Source organism: Cebidichthys violaceus, unplaced genomic scaffold (assembly GCF_023349555.1).
Source record: "Cebidichthys violaceus isolate CVI_PGR_0920_01 unplaced genomic scaffold, fCebVio1.0.p SCAF_6, whole genome shotgun sequence".
In the NCBI taxonomy this organism is placed as follows: Eukaryota; Metazoa; Chordata; class Actinopteri; order Perciformes; family Stichaeidae; genus Cebidichthys; species Cebidichthys violaceus.
Window position 1 is genome coordinate 6,045,581 of NW_027176816.1, and position 21,587 is coordinate 6,067,167.

General features: G+C 39.9%; 1 protein-coding gene and 1 long non-coding RNA gene across 3 annotated transcripts; both read right to left on the bottom strand.

Annotated features, from left to right (window-relative positions):
* Positions 1-263: 263 nt before the first annotated feature.
* On the bottom strand, positions 264-17,212 carry esyt1a (extended synaptotagmin-like protein 1a). Of its 2 annotated transcripts, XM_068733084.1 has the most exons (32): positions 17,132-17,212; positions 16,024-16,435; positions 14,986-15,027; positions 13,445-13,579; positions 13,133-13,206; positions 12,916-12,988; positions 12,733-12,822; positions 12,598-12,653; positions 10,667-10,787; positions 10,287-10,463; positions 9,675-9,757; positions 9,450-9,498; positions 9,061-9,150; positions 8,019-8,114; positions 7,859-7,930; positions 7,696-7,782; positions 7,285-7,434; positions 6,550-6,732; positions 6,279-6,455; positions 6,109-6,191; positions 5,948-5,996; positions 5,769-5,858; positions 4,172-4,267; positions 3,851-3,922; positions 3,669-3,755; positions 3,299-3,445; positions 2,294-2,415; positions 2,032-2,124; positions 1,799-1,930; positions 1,618-1,723; positions 1,454-1,503; positions 264-1,330 (listed from the first exon to the last, which is right to left on the bottom strand). In XM_068733084.1, exons 2-32 carry the CDS (start codon positions 16,348-16,350, stop codon positions 1,303-1,305), a joined length of 3,237 nt encoding a protein of 1,078 aa, XP_068589185.1. In that variant the 5' UTR covers positions 16,351-16,435; positions 17,132-17,212; the 3' UTR covers positions 264-1,302. The 2 variants fall into 2 exon arrangements, with proteins under 2 accessions (XP_068589185.1, XP_068589184.1); XM_068733083.1 differs by lacking the exon at positions 17,132-17,212 and having other exon boundaries at positions 16,024-16,638.
* A 2,617-nt stretch (positions 17,213-19,829) lies between these two features.
* On the bottom strand, positions 19,830-20,692 carry LOC137889746 (uncharacterized). Its single transcript, XR_011105235.1, has 4 exons — positions 20,642-20,692; positions 20,522-20,555; positions 20,257-20,279; positions 19,830-20,162 (listed from the first exon to the last, which is right to left on the bottom strand). It is a non-coding gene; the product is annotated as an uncharacterized lncRNA (long non-coding RNA).
* Between the last annotated feature and the right edge of the window lie 895 nt (positions 20,693-21,587).

Genomic DNA, 21,587 nt, shown 5'->3' on the forward strand with positions numbered 1-21,587 from the left:
GGGAAGGTTTTCTCTCTAGTCCCGCCCCAAACTGGAGGAGGCGGCGCTCCTGTTGGTTAAAAGACCTGTCAATCGCGTAATGTCTGTTTCCCCCACCCTCACATCTGCAGGCAGTGAGCCCACATACAACTGGACGGAAAGGTGAGGGTTTGTCAGCACTTTGTCGCCACCTGGTGGGCACATGCGATATTTCATCAACACACAAAAAAATAATGTTTTAGAATTTAGTTTAAAAAGAAACAGCACACACAAATAAGGTCACAAACCTGATTTGATTCATGAGAGTGCAAATTTTAATCAACAACTTCAGCAGATACAGGATGATATGCTCAAATAATGTCAAAGCTCAGCAGTTTTCTTCTTCAGTTCCTAAACACTATTTTCTTTCCATCATCACATATCATGCCCAAGCCTTTGTCCCACTGCTGGTGTACAATATTAGGTTATTTCTCATAAGGTCCTAACTGTTTTGCTTGAAGTCTAAACATGGCCGACAGCTTCAGCCTGTTGCATTTAGCGATACTAACACGTACAAACACAAAAAAGCATGGGTGTAAGAACACCAGCGATGTGTTTTCAGTATCTACAAAGTTTTCTTATAATAAAAGCACAGTGATTTAGACTCTGCTTACAGTATCATACCTCTGTTTGCAGTGGTAAATATGAGGGTATAGGTTTATAATACTTTGATTTATAAAAGCAACTTTAATAGAGCTCTGGCTAAAACATATACAACTTCATTTGGAACGTAATTCATAAACACTGACAAATTGTGCACAGTTTTGTAATACTTAAGGCAATAATACAAACATATACAAACAAAGTAATATCGGGAATTATTTGAAAGTTGTAAAAAATTAAATTCTAAGGAATTTCTCTCAGTTGTGTTGGATGCTGTAAATCCATAAACATATCATACCTTAAGATATTGACCACAGCATAAGCCCTTTTGTGAATAAAATTCAAAGAGGACTTAGACATGCTTTTGAACACATATAAACTCGGTAAGTTGTGCAACATAGTTGCATTATTATCAAATATCTATTCAGCCAAAATATTCTACTGAAGAATCTGTCCAAGACAGCATGAATTCACCACAGTTAACACTTTACGGATGATAAGCAACATGTAAAGTTTCATAAATACTGATGAACTGTGTTTTTGTGGAGCAGATATGTCTTCATTTTTTTCTTCAGTGATGGTGGAAATGTTAATTTAAGCTGAATATACAAACACACAAATCACAGATCACAGAAGCAACATCTAACATGAAATAGGACTTAAGACCAACCGTTGAGTCTTCTAGTTGGTCTCTGCTACCAAATCGTACCTGGAAAAACAGAAAGGATACAAATTGTTGTGTGTATAATCTTGAAGAAAGTAATATCTGAACATACAATTGTTGATACAACTCTATTATATATATAATATTGTCCATTAGCTGTATGATTACCATTGTGTGATACCAGTCTTGAGGTCAATTTGGTCCAGGTCCAGCTGCAACTGAGGGCAACAAGGAGAAGCAAAAGATGGTGTCTCACATTTACAAGTCTCACATAATAACTACGTCAACACCGGGGAATGTATACGATGATGATTTCAGAAGATGATATATACCTTGCCAATGAGCTCCCTCTCTCTGCTCATGAAGGACACGCTGTTCTTCACAGACAGGTCCAGTCTTCTCTGTGTGGACTCCTCCAGAGAGAAGTCAAAGTCAAACCTACAGAAAGAGAGAGAAGTCAATTAACAATTTTCACTTCTTCACTATCACAAGTGTTTCATTTGTTCATCTTACCTCTCGTTGAACTCTGGGTTGAGGTCTCTCTTCTTGGTGGCAGTCCTCCTCTTGGTGGTAGCCTTCTTGTCAGGCAGCAGGATGAAGGAAACATAAGGGTCTGCACCGTCCTTGGAGCAGGCTGCCAGCGCTCTGTGGGTTAATAGTGATCACATTCACACCATGTGTTGGTACAGAGTGCTCCAGGTCAAAAAAGTGACGATAAAGAGGTGACATGTGTCATATAGAGAGACCTGCAAGAGTGAATGGTGATGAAAAGCCTGCTCTCCTCGATGGAGTAGCCGGTGGTAAGCTTCACCTGGCCTGCTGAGTTTGCGTTATCAGCCCTAAAGACACACAGAGTAGAAAATGTAATTGTTTACATAATGATGTCTTTGAATATTTAGGACAAACTATAAATAAAATGGAAGAAACTGAGGAAACCCTGATAACTGCAATGTTCACAGCGGAGGCAGCGACTACAATGTGGCATTGATGCTGGTATGTGTGACTCACATGAATCCACTTCTCTGTCTGAGGTCTAGATGGGAAGGCACCCATCTGGGAATGGCTTCCTCCCCGTCATTACCTGCGTCCCCTGGAGCCTTACGACACACCGCTAGCTGAGTGTCCAAGACCTGCAGGACATACGGATCACAGCTAAGCAAGACATTGCTGCTGCATAATAATCATTTAACTCATGTCTGACTTAGGACTCAATTTTACAGACTAACTATGCAGGAAGAATCAGATACTGGTAGAGGGATGTATATATATATGGCTGTGATCTCCTACATTTCCCAGGATGACTTTCTCTTTCCCTGTGATTGATGGATACCTTGCCAGTATTTGTATATGTATGGTGGTTGTGTCTTTTTGGTGTTAAAAGTCCAGTGGTGGTGAGGATGCGGACAACAACCAACTGAAACTTCTCCTGTGTGTTTCTGTAGGAGAGTGTGATTTATTTATGAACACATTTTACTTTTACTTACTAACTTAACTATGGTGACCGACGCAAAAACACAAAAACGTGAACGTCCCTATCTAGAGCTAGTGTTTGGTTTGTCCACTCTGGGCTTTTTTTTATGCAATCAGAACAGTGGGATCTGCATTTGCATGTATTACAATCCCTTTAACATACAACATTACCAACAAATCTTTGCACGTAAATCATTAATTAAAAATCAATACTGTGTTTTTGAGAATAGATACAGTATCACAAAACGTAACTCAATACTCAAGTATATCAACATTTTCTTATACCCGTATTGAGAAGAGCAGAGACATTGTGGGGGATATCTGTTATCTTTCACTCTACAGCACCTGATATTCAGTAAGAAGTGCTGAAAATCTGATGTTGGACCATCAGTAAAGTATTCAGTATATTGCAATATTTGTTCTATACAGGGAAATGTAAGTGATACAGTACAGAAATAATAACAATCAGGGCATTACTCACTTGGTCACATACGGCAGTATATTGGTAGTGTAGAGAGAATAAGAAGGACATATTATTAGTACCTTGAGCGTGGCCCTCAGTAGTATCTGGCTTTCTGGCAGTGCTCCATCCAGATTGAGCCAGCGGTCGAGCACCAGGCCCGGCTCAAACAGCACCTCTCTGAGAGGAAGTGTAAAGGACCCAAGGGCCTGGCCCCAGCAGTGGGAGAGCTAGATACAAACAGACACAAACACTTTTCAGACCGCCTTAAACTAATTTCCCCTTGGCGATGAATAAAGTTTCTATCTATCTATCTATCTATCTATCTATCTATCTATCTATCTATCTATCTATCTATCTATCTATCTATCTAACATTGGTATGAAATTATTTTTTTCTAGCTACATAGTTCAGACAAAAAGTGTAAATACAGCTGCTGTTTATGACTCTCACCTTCACTGTGAGTGTTTCATCTCTGGGGTCCCGAACCAGAAAATGAAAGGCTTCGTCCCATCGAGGGGATGTGGAACGCTCACAGATCTAAGGAAGGAAGGCACAGCAAAATGTCCAGACTTTTCAAACAGCACTTCTCTTTTGTTGCATTCAGAAGCTCATCTCAAACGTCATGATCCTACCTTGGTTTTGTGTGAAACGCCTTTGAGAATAATCTCAGCCCCAACTTTCGGCTCCTTCCCACTCTTCTTCAACTGAAATTACACTCAAAGAAAACGCAAACATTGTAATCAACAGCATCTACAGCATTTAAAACACACCTTACATCACAAGATATTTAATGTATAAATGAGAATGCAGCTGTATTGGGACACTACAGTGTTTTATGCAAAATACTGGCACTAAAGGCAACTACTTGTACTTCTGCACTCTTTAGGGCGAGGAAAAACACAGCCACAATAAACAACAAATAGAGCCCCAAGGACTCATAGATATGATCTCACCGGAAGGCCATGGGCACGCTCCACATACACAAACAGCACAGCGGATGATGGCACAACCTTGTTGTGGTACGACTGCTGTGACTGGTACTGCAAGATCTGTAGGAAGTGGGAAACTATGTCACACAGAGACTTCGCTTTTTAGTGAGACTTATGGTGCAATACTCAAGTTGTGGTTAATATTTCCTTTGCAACACTACAGACAAAGATATGATCATAAATAAACTAATTTCTACACAGCATCTGTAAAGATAAGTCTGTTATCCACCACTTAACCCACTGCTTATACACACAAGACTCAAGTCCCCCAGTGAAAAAGTCGTTCTCTTACCTATTGATTAAAAACTGTTTGGTTTGTATCTGCCATAGCAACCAAATAACACTGCTAGAAAACAAGGGCACCAGGCTCCCAGAGAACAAGAGGCATCATTTAATAGTTAGTTTTTTTTTTTCTTTTCTTCCAAGCACAAATCCATTGTAAACGATGGGGGATGAATTCCACAGTCATCGTTCTGTGAAAATGTGCATTCTAGTGTTCAGCTGAAGCTAATATGAGGCATCGGTAGTCTGAGTAGGACAAATCAAGTTAGAATCTTATTCTGCAGTTGAAATTCATCCAGAAACAAACCTACATGCAAAGTATCTCTGCTGCTGCTCAGCTTGGAAACGCTGGGAATTTCACACGAAAAAGATTGTAACTTCAGATGATTTACTTGATTTGGTTAACTCAGACTACGCAATTTGGCTGGACTTTGAAATGCATTTTTTTCTCACAGAAACCACAAAATGTGTCCCCCATCTCTTGTATTGCATATACAATAGGAGGAGATCAACGGGGCAGGGGGAACCATTAGAGCAACAAACAACTCTTTCACAGTTTGCATTAAAATAGAAAATAATCTGAATATATGTTTTAAAGTAATTTAAGGAAATCATTATCATATAATCTGGTCCTGCCCATCTAAGTTATTTTAGGTAGGGGCTTCATAAAGTTCCTAAAGTACCCCTGGTAGAAATCATGTTTAAAACGTAATTTAATAGATTTAACTCTTTGTTTGGGGGCCCTGCCTTCAGAAAATGTCAATTTGGTAAATACAGTAAGTGCTGCAGTAAAAAAGGTCATTACTAGAAAGTGGCTTAAGAAACACCGTCAACTGATTTATGATGGAAAAATCAACTTTCTCCCTAAGACTACAACACCATCAGTTTGTAGGAATATGTGAATGTTGGATCTTGTACATTAAACCTGTCTGATAATAATTTGTCTCGTGTCAATTTTGTTTAACCAAGGTGCATAGCCAAGGGTCTGGTTCTACCCTCAAAATGTAGCTTTATTTCTGCACTTTATTTTTCTTTTTTATATACCTGTATCTTTATCTTATTTTATTAAATTATTTGCACATATTTCATTTTGTATTATTTATTATTACTCAATGCATTATTATACTTTTTTGTAGTTGTTTCAAAAAAGGTATGCACAGTCAAGGTTTCTTAGTTTTATTACAACTACAGTACTACATCATTTTTATTTTGCCAAGGTACTGTATACCAAAATAAAAAGAGAATATGAAATAAAATAAAAAGAGCAAATATGTAATACCTGCTCCAGCCTGGGAAGGTCAGCGACTCTGGGCAGCCACTCCAGCACCAGGTGAACTCGGCCTGACTTCACATCATTTAGAGTGTACCACTGTAACAAGAGTGACACACAAATGTCAAGGTTAGGCTATAAATACAAATATTATTTGGTAAATTATCTGTTCACTATGTGTCACACACCGTGTCGAAAAATTGTGCGCTGATGATTTCTCGCAGGTTGAGTTTGAACCTGCAAAGACAAGGACTCGATCAATACTTTGTCCTCCTTTTCATTTTCCTTCAGTCATAAGAGCTCTAGAAAGAAATGCTGTGAACGTTTTATTTGTATTGTCAGGGCGCACCTTCCGAGGAAGTCATCCTGATCGATGTCCTTGTCAAACAACTCAAACTGGATCTCCTGACCAGGAAGCTGGGTCAAAATCACCTAAACCATAGAAGATTAACATAAAATCGAAGCTGAAACCTAATAATTCAATCAGATGAGTAGAGGAGCATTAAACAAAGGTGATACCTCATAGAGTTCATTCCAGATGGGATTGAGATTCTCTTTGATGGTGTGGCTGCGGAAAGTGATACCAGCTACACGGATCTTGACATAGGGGTCGCTCTTGCCCTTCACCATGCCCCCCATGAAGTTGTCCTTCGCTATCAGGTTTTGGGCCTCCACCAGATGGATACGCAGCACTCCCTGTGAGCAGAACAAGGGCAGGAAAAGCTACTGTAGTGTGTGTGTGAGGCTGCATGGTCCCTGCTGCTGTTTGACTCTAGGTAACTGTTTTTACCTCAGTTGCAAACTCTGGGTCAGGCGTGGTGTGCTGTGGTCGTGTTGATTGAGGTTTACCTAACCCGCCAGGCCCCATGGGGTTCAGTTCTGATGTGATTCCCCCCTGACCCATCCCAGGCCCAGGGGCCGAAGGCCGAGGGGACGGAGTCGTAGGAGTGGCATCGTCATTTAGCCACAAAACCTAGCAGGAAACAAATTACAGATCATGGTGAGCAACTGCCAAGCAGTCAATTAAAGGCATGTTTCTCTTTCTCTGTTTTTGGATTTACAAGAGCAGAAAGAAGACATGTAGATGGTTTACTTTGGGTTTAATTTTTTTCGTGTTATAGGGTTAAGTTCAGTATGCACTTAAAGGAGAGGAATTAAGAGTTGTTAGAGAACTTTATAACCTCTCCAGTATCTCATGTTTTTTTATCTCAGGGTGTTATGTATAAACAGGATCTGATTTCAACAGATAAAAGACACACACACAGCTATGGTAAAATTTGGTTTACATTTGAGATCTCAGTTTAAAGGGTTGTGGGCGTAATACTGAAGCTTGTGTTTGATGTTAGCTTCCTGAGACCAAAGCCGTCCTTTGGGAGCTGGTGGGAATTCAAAGTCTTCCCACACAGACAATTCAGCTGGGTTGATTCTTGCCAAAACCGCTTGAATCCCATCTTACTTATTAACTATACCGACACGTGTAAGTGAGCAGGAAAAAAGAGTTTAAGTCTATGTGTGAAACACCAACCCGAAGCACAACTTTGACGTAAATGCGGCTTGCAGAGCCAGAATTCTCCAGCTGGAACCACTGGTCCATGGTGAGTTCAGGGGTTGCCAGAAGACGGGTTAGAGGGATGCTCAGACTGCCCAGGGACAGAGCACGGTCATCATCCTTCACCTGAGTCAAAAACACAGAAACAGAAGATGTGGAGTTAGGACAAAGGCAAACATCATGAAGAGAAAAAGGCAATTAATAGGTTAAACATTTCTATTTACAGAACATAATAGAAAAAAAGTATTAAAACCAGAGAAGAAATCAATAAAGTACTAAGTGTCCTAATTACCTTTGGAGTAGTTTATGTAAAATCTTTGCAGCTAGCTTAATTAGTGTGTTCAATCAATACTATACTACTTACTACTACTTACTATAATGACTTACTTGAATGTCAATATCTTGCTTGCAAGGATCCTGAATAAAGAAGGTGAAGGCATCCTCCCACACAGGGCTGTTGGTTCCGTAGCAAGTCTGCAGAAGAGGGCGGAAAACATTAATTATGCATTTGGATCAATGTACTGAGAAAAGGTTAAAATTGTATCCTTACCTTGCTCTCTTTAGTTGCATCCTGAATGGAAATCTGTACCATTGGGCTTGGGTCCTTATTGCCTTTTCTCATCTACAACATATTAAATACATCAACGTGGGTAACAGATGAAAATGGAATGTACACGACATGAGAGGGTCCTGAATAATGATAATCTTACAGGCAGTGCGTGAGCTTGATCAAGATAGATGGCTAGGATGGCGGCAGATGGAGGGTCAGCTGTCTTAGTGGACAAGTTCTGGTTCTTCTGGATCACCTGGTAGAAGAACAATGAACAGAAGCAAAGAGCATGTGAGGAAAATTATCTGAGACCCTAAAATGTTACTATTTTCATACTATCAATAACGAATGAAGATTGTGTTATTGATTGACTGTTTGACATCTTATTTATCTTAATAGATGTATTTAGATTTCTTAGTCTTTATTGTCCCTGAGGTAAAAAATACACAAAGTATATTAAAATACATAAAACACATGATAAAAGTATGCAAACCCAACCCTGCTTGCTCACATAAAACAATGTACATAAGGTGACAGCAACATAAAACCTGGAGTACTTCCAGCCATCGGCATCCCACCCAAAGGTTCCACTTAAGATTGTTTATGTGATGTAATTGTTTATGTGACTCTATATCAGTGATTTTACAATAACATTCTTGTTTAACTCTGACCTTTGATATATTTTGTGTTACCTGTTTTATGTTTTCAATCCGTAACTCAATGTTATTGCTCTTTTTCATCAGTGGCTTGACGCTCATGAAAAATAGATAAGGAATCTTTTGCAGTTTTTCCAGTAAAGTTTGAATAAACTTAATAATAACTTTAAATTACAGGATATTTTTCCCAAGTTAAATTCTAAAATAACATTTGACTCAATTCAGAAAATATATGTTTGAGTTTTTATTTTTTAGAGAAGTTAAGGGGAAATGTGTTTGCTGAATTTGCAAGGAATCAGTTGTGGTGATGAAAGAGTATAATGTTAGAAGCATTGCCACACTTCATACTCTGGCACATGAAGTTTTCTGGTCTAGAAACACAGATTTTCTTGCAGTGTAACTGGTTGAAATCTACACATCTGCTATTGTTAAGCCCATGACTAGAATAAAAATAATGCTCTGATACTTTGTCCACGTCACCACCCGAAGACCTGCCCCTGATTGGCCAAAAAAAGATTTAGAAGCTGTGCTGTAGTGGAGACTCACCTCGCTTAGTCTGTCAGCAGAGGACAGCAGAGAGAGCCACTCCAGCCGGAGGTGAACGCTGCCAGATGGGACGTCTCTCAGATTAAACCACTGTTTACAAAAACAGAGGGCTCATTAAACACACATTTTTTCTCTTCCGGCTCTTCTTTGAGCCTGGATGACAAGATAGAAGATGGTGAGATCAGAGCAGATCACGAGGAGGCACATGGTGTCTGCAATATCACATGCTAACAGGATTACTGCAATGTCACAAAGATGTTTTTCAGAGAGAGACTTTATAATAACTGCATTCTTGTGCTTGCTAATTATTACATGATCTGAGGGAGAAGCATTTAATAAATGTAATGGTGAAACACTGCATCTTATCTAACATTAGTATTACTACTTACATCATCCACAACTCTGGCCTTCTTTACAATATCAAGATCCACCTTGACCCTGAGAGAGAGAGACAGATAAAGAGAGATAGAGAGAGGATCAACGAAGCCATGAATCAAAGAGACTAAGGCGTTTAAATTTCGACAGAATCATGGCCCAACGTGGTTATAGCAGAGATGAGAATGACATGAGAAGCACATCGAGACAGAGTAAATGAGTGAGAATGAGTAAGCTACCTCCCCAGGAAGTCATCCTGGTCTGGGTCTTTGTCAAAAACTTCCACTTCCAACTCCTGACCAGGCACTTCATGGACAATCACCTGACACACACACACACACACACACACACACACACACACACACACACACATAAATGGACAAATACACAATACACACAACAAATATACATATATAGATACAGCCACACATGGCACAATAACACAAGGACATGCAAACAGAATCGCAATGCCAAGAACATTTCAGTTTGGTACTACGTAGACGTTAATAATTTAACATAGAATTTAGTTGCTCAAATTTCATAAACCACAAAAAACAGATACATGTGTCCCTGAGCAAACAGTTTTTGCAAGAGCAGCTTATCTCAGACACAGGAACTTCCTGCTGCCAAAGAAACAGATAAAATATCCGCAAAACTGTTTATCTACGGCATATTTACTATGGGTACTTTACCATTTCTCTATGCAACCCCTATGAAGCAAGGACACCAACAGCAAGCTCTAACTTTCAGAACACAAACTGGTGGGGATTGCAGCACTTGAATATCAAGACAAAGCCATATAGCTCATGTTTCTTTTGGCTCAATTTTGGAAACATTTTCTTCGCTCTCACCTCATACATCTCCCTCCACTGTGGGTTCAGGTTGCTGTCCACGTGATGGGAGGTAAAGATCTGGGTGCCCACACGCAGAACGGCATACGGGTCGGACTTCCCGTCGATTAAGCCCTTAATGACTGTATCCTTGGCAGTCAGGTCCTCAGCCTCCAGCAGGTGGATACGCACAACTCCCTAGCATGTACATACATGCGCAAAGAAAGTATTAGTCAACTCGCTTCCTCACAAAACATGGGTCTATGTTTTTTTTCTTCACAATGTTAATTTTCTGTATGACTTTATGACTTTCATGTGTTTGCTTGCAGCTTATATGCTGAGGCAGTTTCATTCTGTGTGGGTCAATGTTTCTCCAGGTCATTCATAATTGAGACAGTTACCCGTGGGAGAGGGGAGCGGAGCTGCGCAACGTGCAGGTCGGCCACCAGGGGAATAGTTAGACGGTTGGGGAGCACCAGGTGGGAGGCTATTGCATCCATTATCATAGTGTCCGACATGGCACTGTAAATGAATGCAAATGATGTTGGGGACACACAGACAAACAGACAGAGGCTATGTACTACTGCTGACAATACGAACATGCATAAATAACATGATATCCATGTTTTCAGCAACAGAACCAACAGGACGCACCCAGTAGCTAAAGATGAGGACAGTTTTCTGTGAAATCATGTTGGCTAATGTTGTCTAATACTATTAAAAAAATTAGGACAAACTGTCATTGAAAGCATTGCCAGAGGGAACTGATGTGTCAGCAACAAATTTACACATCTGATAATGCTTTACTTTTAGTACATTATATAAGATCGTAACACACAGTGTAGAATAAGCCACCAGACAATTGCGCTGAATAAGAATGTTAAATAGATCATTCCCATTTATCAGACCATTAGATTATATTTTATTTTTATAGTTCATTTTACTGTAGCTGTTTCTACATTGTTCGCTGACCTTACATAATGGGTCCCAATAACTACCTCCATATGAATGCATGGAGTCGTAATATACATACTGAATAATTACAAGAACACCACTATGGCATAAGTTGAACAATTTAAAGGATAAGGCTGGCATGGATCAATATGTTTCTTATTATCAACAAAAACAATAAAAAGAACAAAACCAACAAACAACTAAATGTTAATCTGTCTGTCTTTCAACTTCTCTGCCTTGTCTGTGGTACTCAGCCCAGAGACCATTCTCTTCTACTAAAGAGAGACATTTCTTACCAAGAGATCACAAATATATACTTTATTTTAAGAATCAAGTCCAAGTAATTCTCTTAAACAGCTGGGCAATGTAGATTTTAGCAAACGTTACTTAAACAGGACTAAATATTGGATTTGTTGGGGACTATATTCTGATGCGGATTAATACATATCAGATGGTCTATTAAGTATTTAAAGGTCCACTGTGTAGGATTTAGTGGCATCTGTGAGGTTGCAGATTGCAACCAACTGAATGCTCACCCCTCCCCTTCCAAGTATGTAGAGAACTACGGTGGCCTTCAGGTAATGTAAGTCTTTGGTTTGTCCATTCTGGGCTACTGTAGAAACATGGTGGTGCAACATGGCCGACTACATGAAGAGAACCGACTCCCTATGTAGATATGAAGGGCTCATTCTAAGGTAATGAAAACATAATTTTTTTTTGTTTCAGGTGATTATACCCTATTGAAAACATAGTTATGAACACTATATACCATGTCTGCCACTAAATCCTATACACTGGACTATTAAGGCAGCAGGATGTGTGTGTGGAATTGACTCAAAATAAAATACAGTGCCCCTGTTCATGAAGGAACATGTTACCCAGCGCAACAGCGTGACTCTTTTATGTGTTTTCAAAAGTAGCTCAACAAATTAGCTCTGTGGGGCACATGAATAAACTATGTCAGGGTGTGACTCCTCCGTAGGATCAATTATTTGTTAGTTTTAGTCCTTTCCCAAGATTTGTTGATAAGAAACAAATTAGCATATCGCCACACTTACCCTTTAAGTATGTGAACACTCAGATCCATCATCCAACAGACAGAAATAATATGTCTCAGATTGTTTTGGTACTCCTTTTAATTCCAGGAAAACCCTTATTGTTTTTTCTAGCTAAATAAATCATAAGTTCTCTGAAATGTATCTATCGATTCCAAAAATTGCAGCCCCTTTTCTGCATGTCAAAACTTCATCAGCCCTACTCAACAAACAGGCACTCCTCTTTAAAAAAACTGTTAAAAACAAACACCAGACAGACACAACAGATCAATGCAGCCGCACCCTAAAAGACACTGACACAGAGTTCAATCATAGAAACTCACTTGAGCCCTGGGATATCTAACAGATTGGTCAGTCCGGTCCAGTTGATGTCCAGTTTCTATGACACAGATAAAAATAAAGACATATAGATACAGACGTGTGTGAAATTAGACGTGGTTCACTGGTGTTAAACTCACAGGCCTGCGGATGAAGAACATTGTGATGGCTCCAACCAATGGGACGTCTCCGATCAGAGGCTCGAGGATTACACGCAGCTTCCCATGCAGCTACAAAGACAAAATGTAATACTGACTGGGTGTTTTTCAGGACACTTAACTATCGCTAATTATGTAAGAATATCTTAATATTCATTCTTATACCTGGACTCCTTTCACTCCGGCTTTGCAAAAGTACTTCTTAATTTCTACGTTGATCTCAACATCACCGGCGTAGCTGCATGCAGAAAAGCATACATGTTTACAAGACCAGCCCTTCCCTAGTGCAGGACACTTCATAGTTCCTGAGGAATATTTCAGTGTGTGACTTGATTGACCAGGTGCTTACACACAAGCAAAAACAGAAGTTGTGATGCATTACCTCAAGTACAAATCCAACATAACTTGTCTCTTATCATGTTCTGTGTGAGCTTTTACACCAACCACCTTCAAAGCCTGTGAACACAACAGCTGGCATTACACAAAGCACATAAGACGGATATAGACTTAACATTAGCAAAGATGCACATGGAAATTATCATTTGTTGTGGTGAAATCATCAGTAGTAACACCAGCACTGCATTACCAGATTTACATATTACCTACATTAACATTCTGTGTTCAACTGTCTTTGCTTGGTAGTAGAACATTTAACAGAATAAATTGCTGCTTTTATGACAGATCATTCAGATACCTTGTCTCCTATGTTGACCTTGGTGAAGCTGAGAGTCTGTAGATGAATGCTGGAGGCACGGATGGCAGGAGCAATGGTTTCCACCAGCAACTTCTCCAGATACTGGCCTATAAAGGGCCAAGCCTGCTGCAGGATCTACATGACAGAACATTCATTATTGTTCTTGTCTTGGCAGAAGGTCTTGGTTAAAGGTCTTTAACAAATTGGCGCTACAGTTATGTTATATAAGGTACATAGAATAGTATAAAGCAATGGATAAATACAAGTAATCAAATGGGATTCATGTTTACATCCATTGTTCTGTCAATAACAATTAATTTATCTGTTGTGCAAATGCTCAGTCATAGCAAAGTGGTATCCTGTGAATAAGTAACTCTTTATCAAAACAGGAGAGCAAATAACAAAGAACCATGAACACATGTAGACACACAAAGCCATGACCACAGACTGTTTGACTTGTAGTTTAAATGCTTTTCAGAGAAGCAAATGAAAAAACATCTGACAGAGGACGGAGCTCATCCATAAGCATGAGGGTTATGAAATAATTAAATCAAGTGCACCCCAGTTATATTGGAGAACATAATACTAAGTCCATAATTTCCTGAAAGAGCAAATATGTAATTCTGTGTGATGAATTGACTCAGTGTATCCGTGTTGTCATTCTGCAACAGCCTCACACTGGTGTTAGCTGCAGCATTTCAGTGTGAGGTGTAAGTGCTTGGTGCAAAGTCCCGTCAGCTACTGTTTACCGATCCTCTGACCTCCTGTGAGACTGGTGATGCTAACAGGCCACGGCTACAGAAGAGTATCCTATATTATTTATGATACAGTTATAGACATTCACTTAGGAATGATGCATTCTATTAAAGAGCAATTCACATGCATGAGAGATTACCTGACACTAGCTCCTTTTATTTCCATTTCTACAAGTTGTAAAATATAATAAAAGGTGGTAACATTTTGATGGATGTTTGTTTATGGCTGCAAGTAAGGAGGGTAAGTGTGAGCAGCTGGATCACATGACAGGAAGCCTGGAGGAAAGACGTAGGTTGTTGAAAGATGAGTTCAGCAAATAGCCATCCTACAATCTGGGCTTCTGTCACTGTGTTCATTACATTTTTCCCTGCAGAGAGGCGGTTTATATTATTAGTATTCACATCCACACTTGCCCTGTGCTGATGCGAGGTTACTGTACTGACAGAGACAGAGAGTTCCATGATATGATCTGAGCCACTCTCTCTGCCTCTTAATTACAGCGAGAGATGATCTGCTTCAATGGAGAGGCTGCAACGGGAGCTGGGTCACTTAAAGTCCACATAAGTGTTCTTTATCTTTATATTAAATTTGATGCATTGTACCTCTACTGTGGGAGTTACTCAAGTGAAACGCAAACCCTTTATCTTGAAATCATTGTTGTTGAAGAGTTCCGCTGAATGAAGCACAGCAGTCGTCATACAAGCATGTTGAAACAGATGATTGTTAATAATAAGCACCTAATGTCTAAAATACATAGCATATGCAACATCTGATGTAAAGCATACCTTATTTAGCCACTCCACTTTTTCCACATCTGGAAAGTTGACCTGTGGACAATTAATATTGGTCAGGCATGAACTCAAATACAACACGGCAGTGTAAAATGACCTCCAGCTCTGAGCAGAGTAGTTTAAATACTTGAGATGCCACTTTTACATTAGATGAATTGATTTACAAAACAGTATTTCTACTTGATTATACAATTTCCCCAGCTTTCTACCTATAATCTATCTTCTATATATAAAACATGTAATGTATATGTTTACTTAATTAACTTAAAAGTAGAGAGAGAGCGTAGGCTGACACAACTTAGAATAATTATACACAATTTCAGGAAATAAACCACATGCACATCAGCCGTTACAAACGACAGCAATATGTGATCTCAAGATTAGGCCTATCTGTCCCTAAACACACACACACACACACACACACACACACACACACACACACACACACACACACAGTTTATTCTCTTTTGCTCTCTATCCAGATATGGTGGTCTTGGTCACTGCCTCTGCTCTGCCCTGAAGTATGTATATGAGTCATCATGTTTTGGGAGCCAGATAAGGTTAATACCAGCTCTACTGTAGTGAAACAGGAAGAGGAAACACAGATAATCTCTCCTATTGCTATAAATCTTTTTTTTTTTCAGTATATACATGCATTTCCCCATGTACAAAGTGCAAGGTCTACTCAATGCTAGTGTCATTCTTTCCACCTTCTCACTAGAAGACCATATCTGACATTTAAATCCACATTCCTGGGTGGCAGCAGTTCAGACTAATTCCCCAGGCACTGCACATTGGGAATGCTTAAATATGTAGCCGGGAGGAAAATACTGTGAACAAAAAGGACAGTCTTACATGTAGGGGTTGTAAGGAAGCAATACAACTGGAGCTTCTGAGTAAACAGCAAGTACCTAGTAACATACATGTAAGAGCCTATCACAATGATGCAAAGTAGCCAAGTCAGTCTGTCAGATGTGGCAGGTGATACAAACAGCAGAGAATGACCATGGCAGGCGGTGAGCCAGTGCTTACCCAGGGAGGTAAATCCCTTTTGGTTCTGAAAGCCTTCTCGGTGGTGAGCGCTCTCTCGTTCTCCAGAAGGTACATGGAAAACTTGAGCCTCGTCACTTTCTCCAGTCGACTGTGTTTCCAGCCCATGTAGATCATCAGACCGAAGAGGATTACACTGATGCTGAAGCCATAGTACCCGGCCAGGTACACAGGTAGAAGAGCACCCAGGCATTTTGCAAACGACCACAGCACACTCAATGCGCGTTCACCTGGGGGCTGGCTCGGTAAGGCCGGGGCTGCGATCGTTGTGCCTCCGCTCATGCCCGGCTCTGCATCCGCGGGTGGCATCGCAAGATCAGTTTTGACTTCACCGACTCGACCTGGCCTTCAGCTTCGATGCTTCTACGACTGAGTGGCAAGCGCCACTGAAGACCTACCACCGTTTGAACATAGAAACCATGGAGGAATGAACGATGAACTGCGGGCTTCGATTGGTTAAATCATGATCGCAGCTTCTCTCCGCTGCGCTCCCCCTCAGTTCCGCAGGGCGCTAAACTGACTGTTCCGAAATTGATTTACGTGTGAAGCTTCTCTCACAGAGCAGGGGAAGCTGCGACCAAGACCCGTGAGGGCGGGCTCTGCTTTAAGCCCTCCTTCACGTGAAATCCAGTAGAAACCTAAACCCTAGAATTAACTCGGAGCGTCATGCAGCGACTCGGGCGGGCGGAGCGTATAGGACCAAAGTGAACGAATGTGTATTTGATGTGAAGACACCCAAGGGCACGTTTTATTCAGAGTAACAGCATCAACACCGTGTAGACTAAAGTAAACACTACGCCCAACATACTGCTCTAATGCACAGGCTGCTCAACCCGTTATCTTTTTTTACATAACCGGATGAAATCTTGCTGCATGCGCAAGCGCTCATCTCCACTGCAGCAGCTTTTACAGCCGAGCGTGACAGCGCCAACAGGTTCATTGACAGAAAGGTGTAGGCCGATTAGCTTTGCAGCTTTTATCGAGTTGGAATAGATCAGCTCCTGTTATTATCAATTTCTACAGGAATGAATCCAAGCGACAGAGTCGTGACACCACCAGAATGTGCGCCAAATGTGCAATGTTTACTCACCAGCAAAAAGGCAGATTCATTTACGTTAGCCCTTCTTATGTGTCATTCGGGTGAGTTTGGTTGTTGGTTTTACCCGTTTCTCTCTAATAGCCTCATTTATGCTTGGCAACTAAAACGGACCAGGCTCCCTGGTTGCCTGGATACAGCCAATTACAGCTGTTTGCTCAGAGGGTGACGAGGTCTGCTGATCCGTTTTGTCAACAGATACATGAAGACACATTCATGCAGTCAGTCAAGCAACAATAACCATGTTTCATATTGGCTAATCTCAGGAAATGGCCTAAAAGCAACAAAAATGGATCGTAAATAGATTTCATAATTCAAGTCAATAAGAGTTTCAATGCGATTTAGAGCTTAAGTACAACATGTTCATGGGATTCCCTGAATGTGCAACACAATGATTATACAGGCTACATAAAGGATGTTTAAAGGAGTTGTAAAGAAGTCATACCAGTGCAACATTTTGACCACCGATTGCGGTGGCTTGTCACATGTCAGTTTTGTTGCTTTATAAACCTCATCAAACTGATTACTGATTACTGTTTTGTCTCTCTGGTTTACATGTGATTTGCTGTGTCCATAAAAAAATATTGATGTTTTCTTGCAAGACAGAAAATAAATAGCACCCTCTTTCTGGCACAGGAGGAGTTTTTTTTTTCTTCTCCCAAATCAAACAGGAGCATTGTTTACAACTGAGATACTGTCTATATTTGCAAGATATATAATGATGGCAACCCAGTCATTGTGGATCTTTTGAGCCATATGGTCTAATGTTTACAGATTTTATTAATTTCTGTAACGTCATGCGTCACTGGTACCAATCTATACCAATCACCAAATATGCCTCAAAGCCCAAACAATGCAAATGTAACCACCATTTGTGCACATGTTCACCATGGCTGTCAGTAACGAATAACAAGTGCATGTCAAATAAACAACCTCATCATTGCATGACTGTTTTGTTCTCCAGAAGCAGAAGTAGCAGTCACAGGATCTTATTTGTGATGTTGAAATGATCTCCACCTTGTCATTTCATACAGGTTAAAGTTTAAACTGGACTTCCTGTCAGTCAGCTGTCAGTTTGCCAATAATTGTAATGGATTCATAGTCAACAATGCAAATATAGGGCAGCAAGAAAAGCTGTTAATTGAATGGACAAATTCCAACTTGACACTTGCTTTTGTGTTATAATGTATAAATGTCATGTGATGACTTTTTTTATGTAATAATCAGCAGTCCTGTCATCAATATTTTTTATGCTTCATTATTAAATTTCTTATGAGCTTGTAGTGTCGCTTTGAAAGACAATGGGACAGTCCTGACCTCATCCCTCATGACCCCATCCACCAGGTCTCACTCTCTGACCATCAGCACCGGTTCCCCTCTGCTCTTCTTCCTGTATACCAAGCGCTCCACCTCCATCAGGACCAAGACCTCACGCCACAGTTTCCTCCCATCTGCAGTTGGGTTCTTCAACAAAGCCCGGGACCCCCACTGACTCTGACTCTTACATCCCCAGGACAAAACAGTATTCAGCTGGACAATACTGACATACTGGTATAGTATGGTAGGCAGACAGCATCAACAAAAATGCAAAGCAAATCAAAGATTTGTGTATAAGAAGCATTTTCAAGGTCGACTGCCATGGTGAAAAAAAATTATCTAAACTTTTTGACCAGTACGAATTACACCATGACAAAACAACTTTTTATTTTGGCGGCCAATTTAATGACAATAACTAGGTTTTGAAGGATGAATTAAATGTTTTGGGGGAGTCTTTAGAAGTTGTGATGTCCCATGAAACAGTTGCAACAAAGTTCCAAACAATTTGCCATACCGATTGAGAAAAACTGTATACAATGCCATAGTTACTAAATGTGTTGTGTAAACAGGTGGGATTTAGTGAGTTGTTTAAGCCTGTTTATGGGGGTAATTTAACATGTTTTCTGGGAATTTCTGTATTTTGAGCGTAAACCATGTCATCTCCTAAACCTGCAATTGCAAAGTCAGCAGAGGCTGTTTGAAAGCAAGATTATTTCATTACTTTTGACATGCATATAGTAAGCAGGCTTTGAAAAGCAAGACCAAGACTTGGGCTCATACCTTTACCCGAGTTAAGAAATAATGTACGGGGTTAACTAAACAGTTGTGTCTCATATTGAAATACACAAGTCTGTAAGAGTCAACAGTTTTCCCACCATGCCTATTAATAGTCTGTCTCCTGACTATATTCTACTTCCACTGAACAGCATTTGGTCATTGCCTTTTAAGTTACATTTTTGTGATCCTACATACTCCACTTCTTTAAGGTCAGTATGAAGATACAGGATCTTTGAACTCCGCCAGCATAAGCTCATAAACCACAATACACCGTCACTCTTTATATCCACGTGGAACTGACAGTCTTTATGACATAATGGACTTATGTTACACTGTGGTAGAATTACTTTAGTATGGGTTCTGAATGTTTGCCACGACAGGACAGTTACTCTCTGAAGGTAAAAGTCACTAAATCAGGTAACCGTACCAGCAAGTCTTTTACAGTAAACATGAACCATGATAGAAGAGTAGTGGTGGAACTAATAACATTAGTCATGGCTCTATTGAAGTAAAGTTGCATAGTCATCCATAATCATGAACAGACCTGCATGCAAAATACCACATTTACACAACATACAAACACACAAGTCCTGCAAACTATTTAGAAACCGAAACCTTTAATCACAGTTTAAACAAAAAAAAAAAAAAAAAAGGGCAAAAGTTGAGGAATTAACAACAAAGAGTCCAGAATGTCCGAGGAAAAGCCTGTCATCCAGCAGGCCTTGAATCAGCTCTCCAACATAAATCAGCTGCTGCAGCTCCGCTGCCTCACGTTGATATGGGCTCCACTGACAGACTTGACACCGGGAGAGTCCTGGATCTTGAGCTGGGCTCACCGGTCTGGTTGTAGGCAACATGTGCTGTCACAGCCACGGCGGAGAGGACAGTCTACTTGGACCTCTGCCTCATCTTCCTCCTTTTACGCTTCAGCCTATAACAGGATAATACAAAGAGGCAATCAGTCGGAAATCTCTCAAAACAGACTTGATACACATGCGTGAAAAACATGAGGCATGCATTCTTACCTGCGCATGCGCTTCTTTCTCCACTGCAAAAGAGAAGTACGACGTTAATTTCCTCCTCGTTTAATTCTTGCATTTCTAAAAGCATTAATGTACTAAACTAATCAACACTACGGCAAATAAATGGCGTTTAAACAAATTGTAAAGATGAAAGCTAATGCACCACGTGTTTTTGCTGGCCTGTAGTCATGCTCAAGCTAGCTAGCTGGCAAACGTTAGCGCCACTAGGAACAACGATTACTTGATCTTACAGACATAAAACACAAACCTTAGCTCTCATGTCGAGAAGAGGAGGCTGAAAACTGAAAGGAAAATGTTAAAGATTAGTTCGATTGACTCAAAAAGAAGACGATTAACTTGGATTCTTACACCGATAGTTGTGACTTACCGACGCTCAAAGAATCGTCTCCGTGAAGGACGTCATAACGCGGCGACGACAGTTTTATAGGGATTTCATACGTCACTTTCACTGGACCGTAGTACAAAATGGGAAATGCAGTTTTCTAGAATGTAAAGGGTATAGAGAAAATACGTGGTGCAATATCTGCAGCTGTTTATGTGCTTTTAAGGTACATTATTCCAGTTGTATATTATTTCTACAGTACTTTTTGCTGTGCACATATGCAGCAGATCTCTCTAAACAGATCATAATCAAGAAGATAATTGTAAGCATACATTTTATGTGATTGGTGACGCAGTAAAGATTGATACAGTATGCCCTTAGTATTTTTACATGTATATTTAAAGTGTAAACATATGAGTGGTTGGTATTTAACAAGCCCTTTCCAGTATTTTATAGACTAAATTAACCCATAAGAACCCACACCCATTTTAAAATGATAGTGAATATAAAACAGACTAAATGGACCACATGGAACACATTTTTGCAAATATTTTCTAAATACTACCACCTAGTGCCAAAGATCTGAAATGTGACATACATGTCACAATGGGCGTTTACATATAGATAATTCATAATTAATTTGATCAATATTTTAATCATTTAAAAAAGTTTAAATAATTGAATCAGATAAATCAATTGAGCAGCTCATTACTATTTTCCTTATTGTGACAAATATGTCACATTGGTTTTTCTGAGCAGTTATAAGTTTAAAAGCCTGATATCTGTCACGATATTTTCATAACTTTTTAGACATAACTTAGTTTGATAAACATGGTTAGAACAGTTTAGATGTAATGTAGGACATGTTATCAAATTATTAGAATTGTGAAATGTGTTGAAACTTACCTTTAGCAACAAAAACAAGCTTTTTGAAATTAGCTAGTTCTGCCAAATGTGCTGACCAGCCAGGCAGCCATTTTGGAAGTGATGT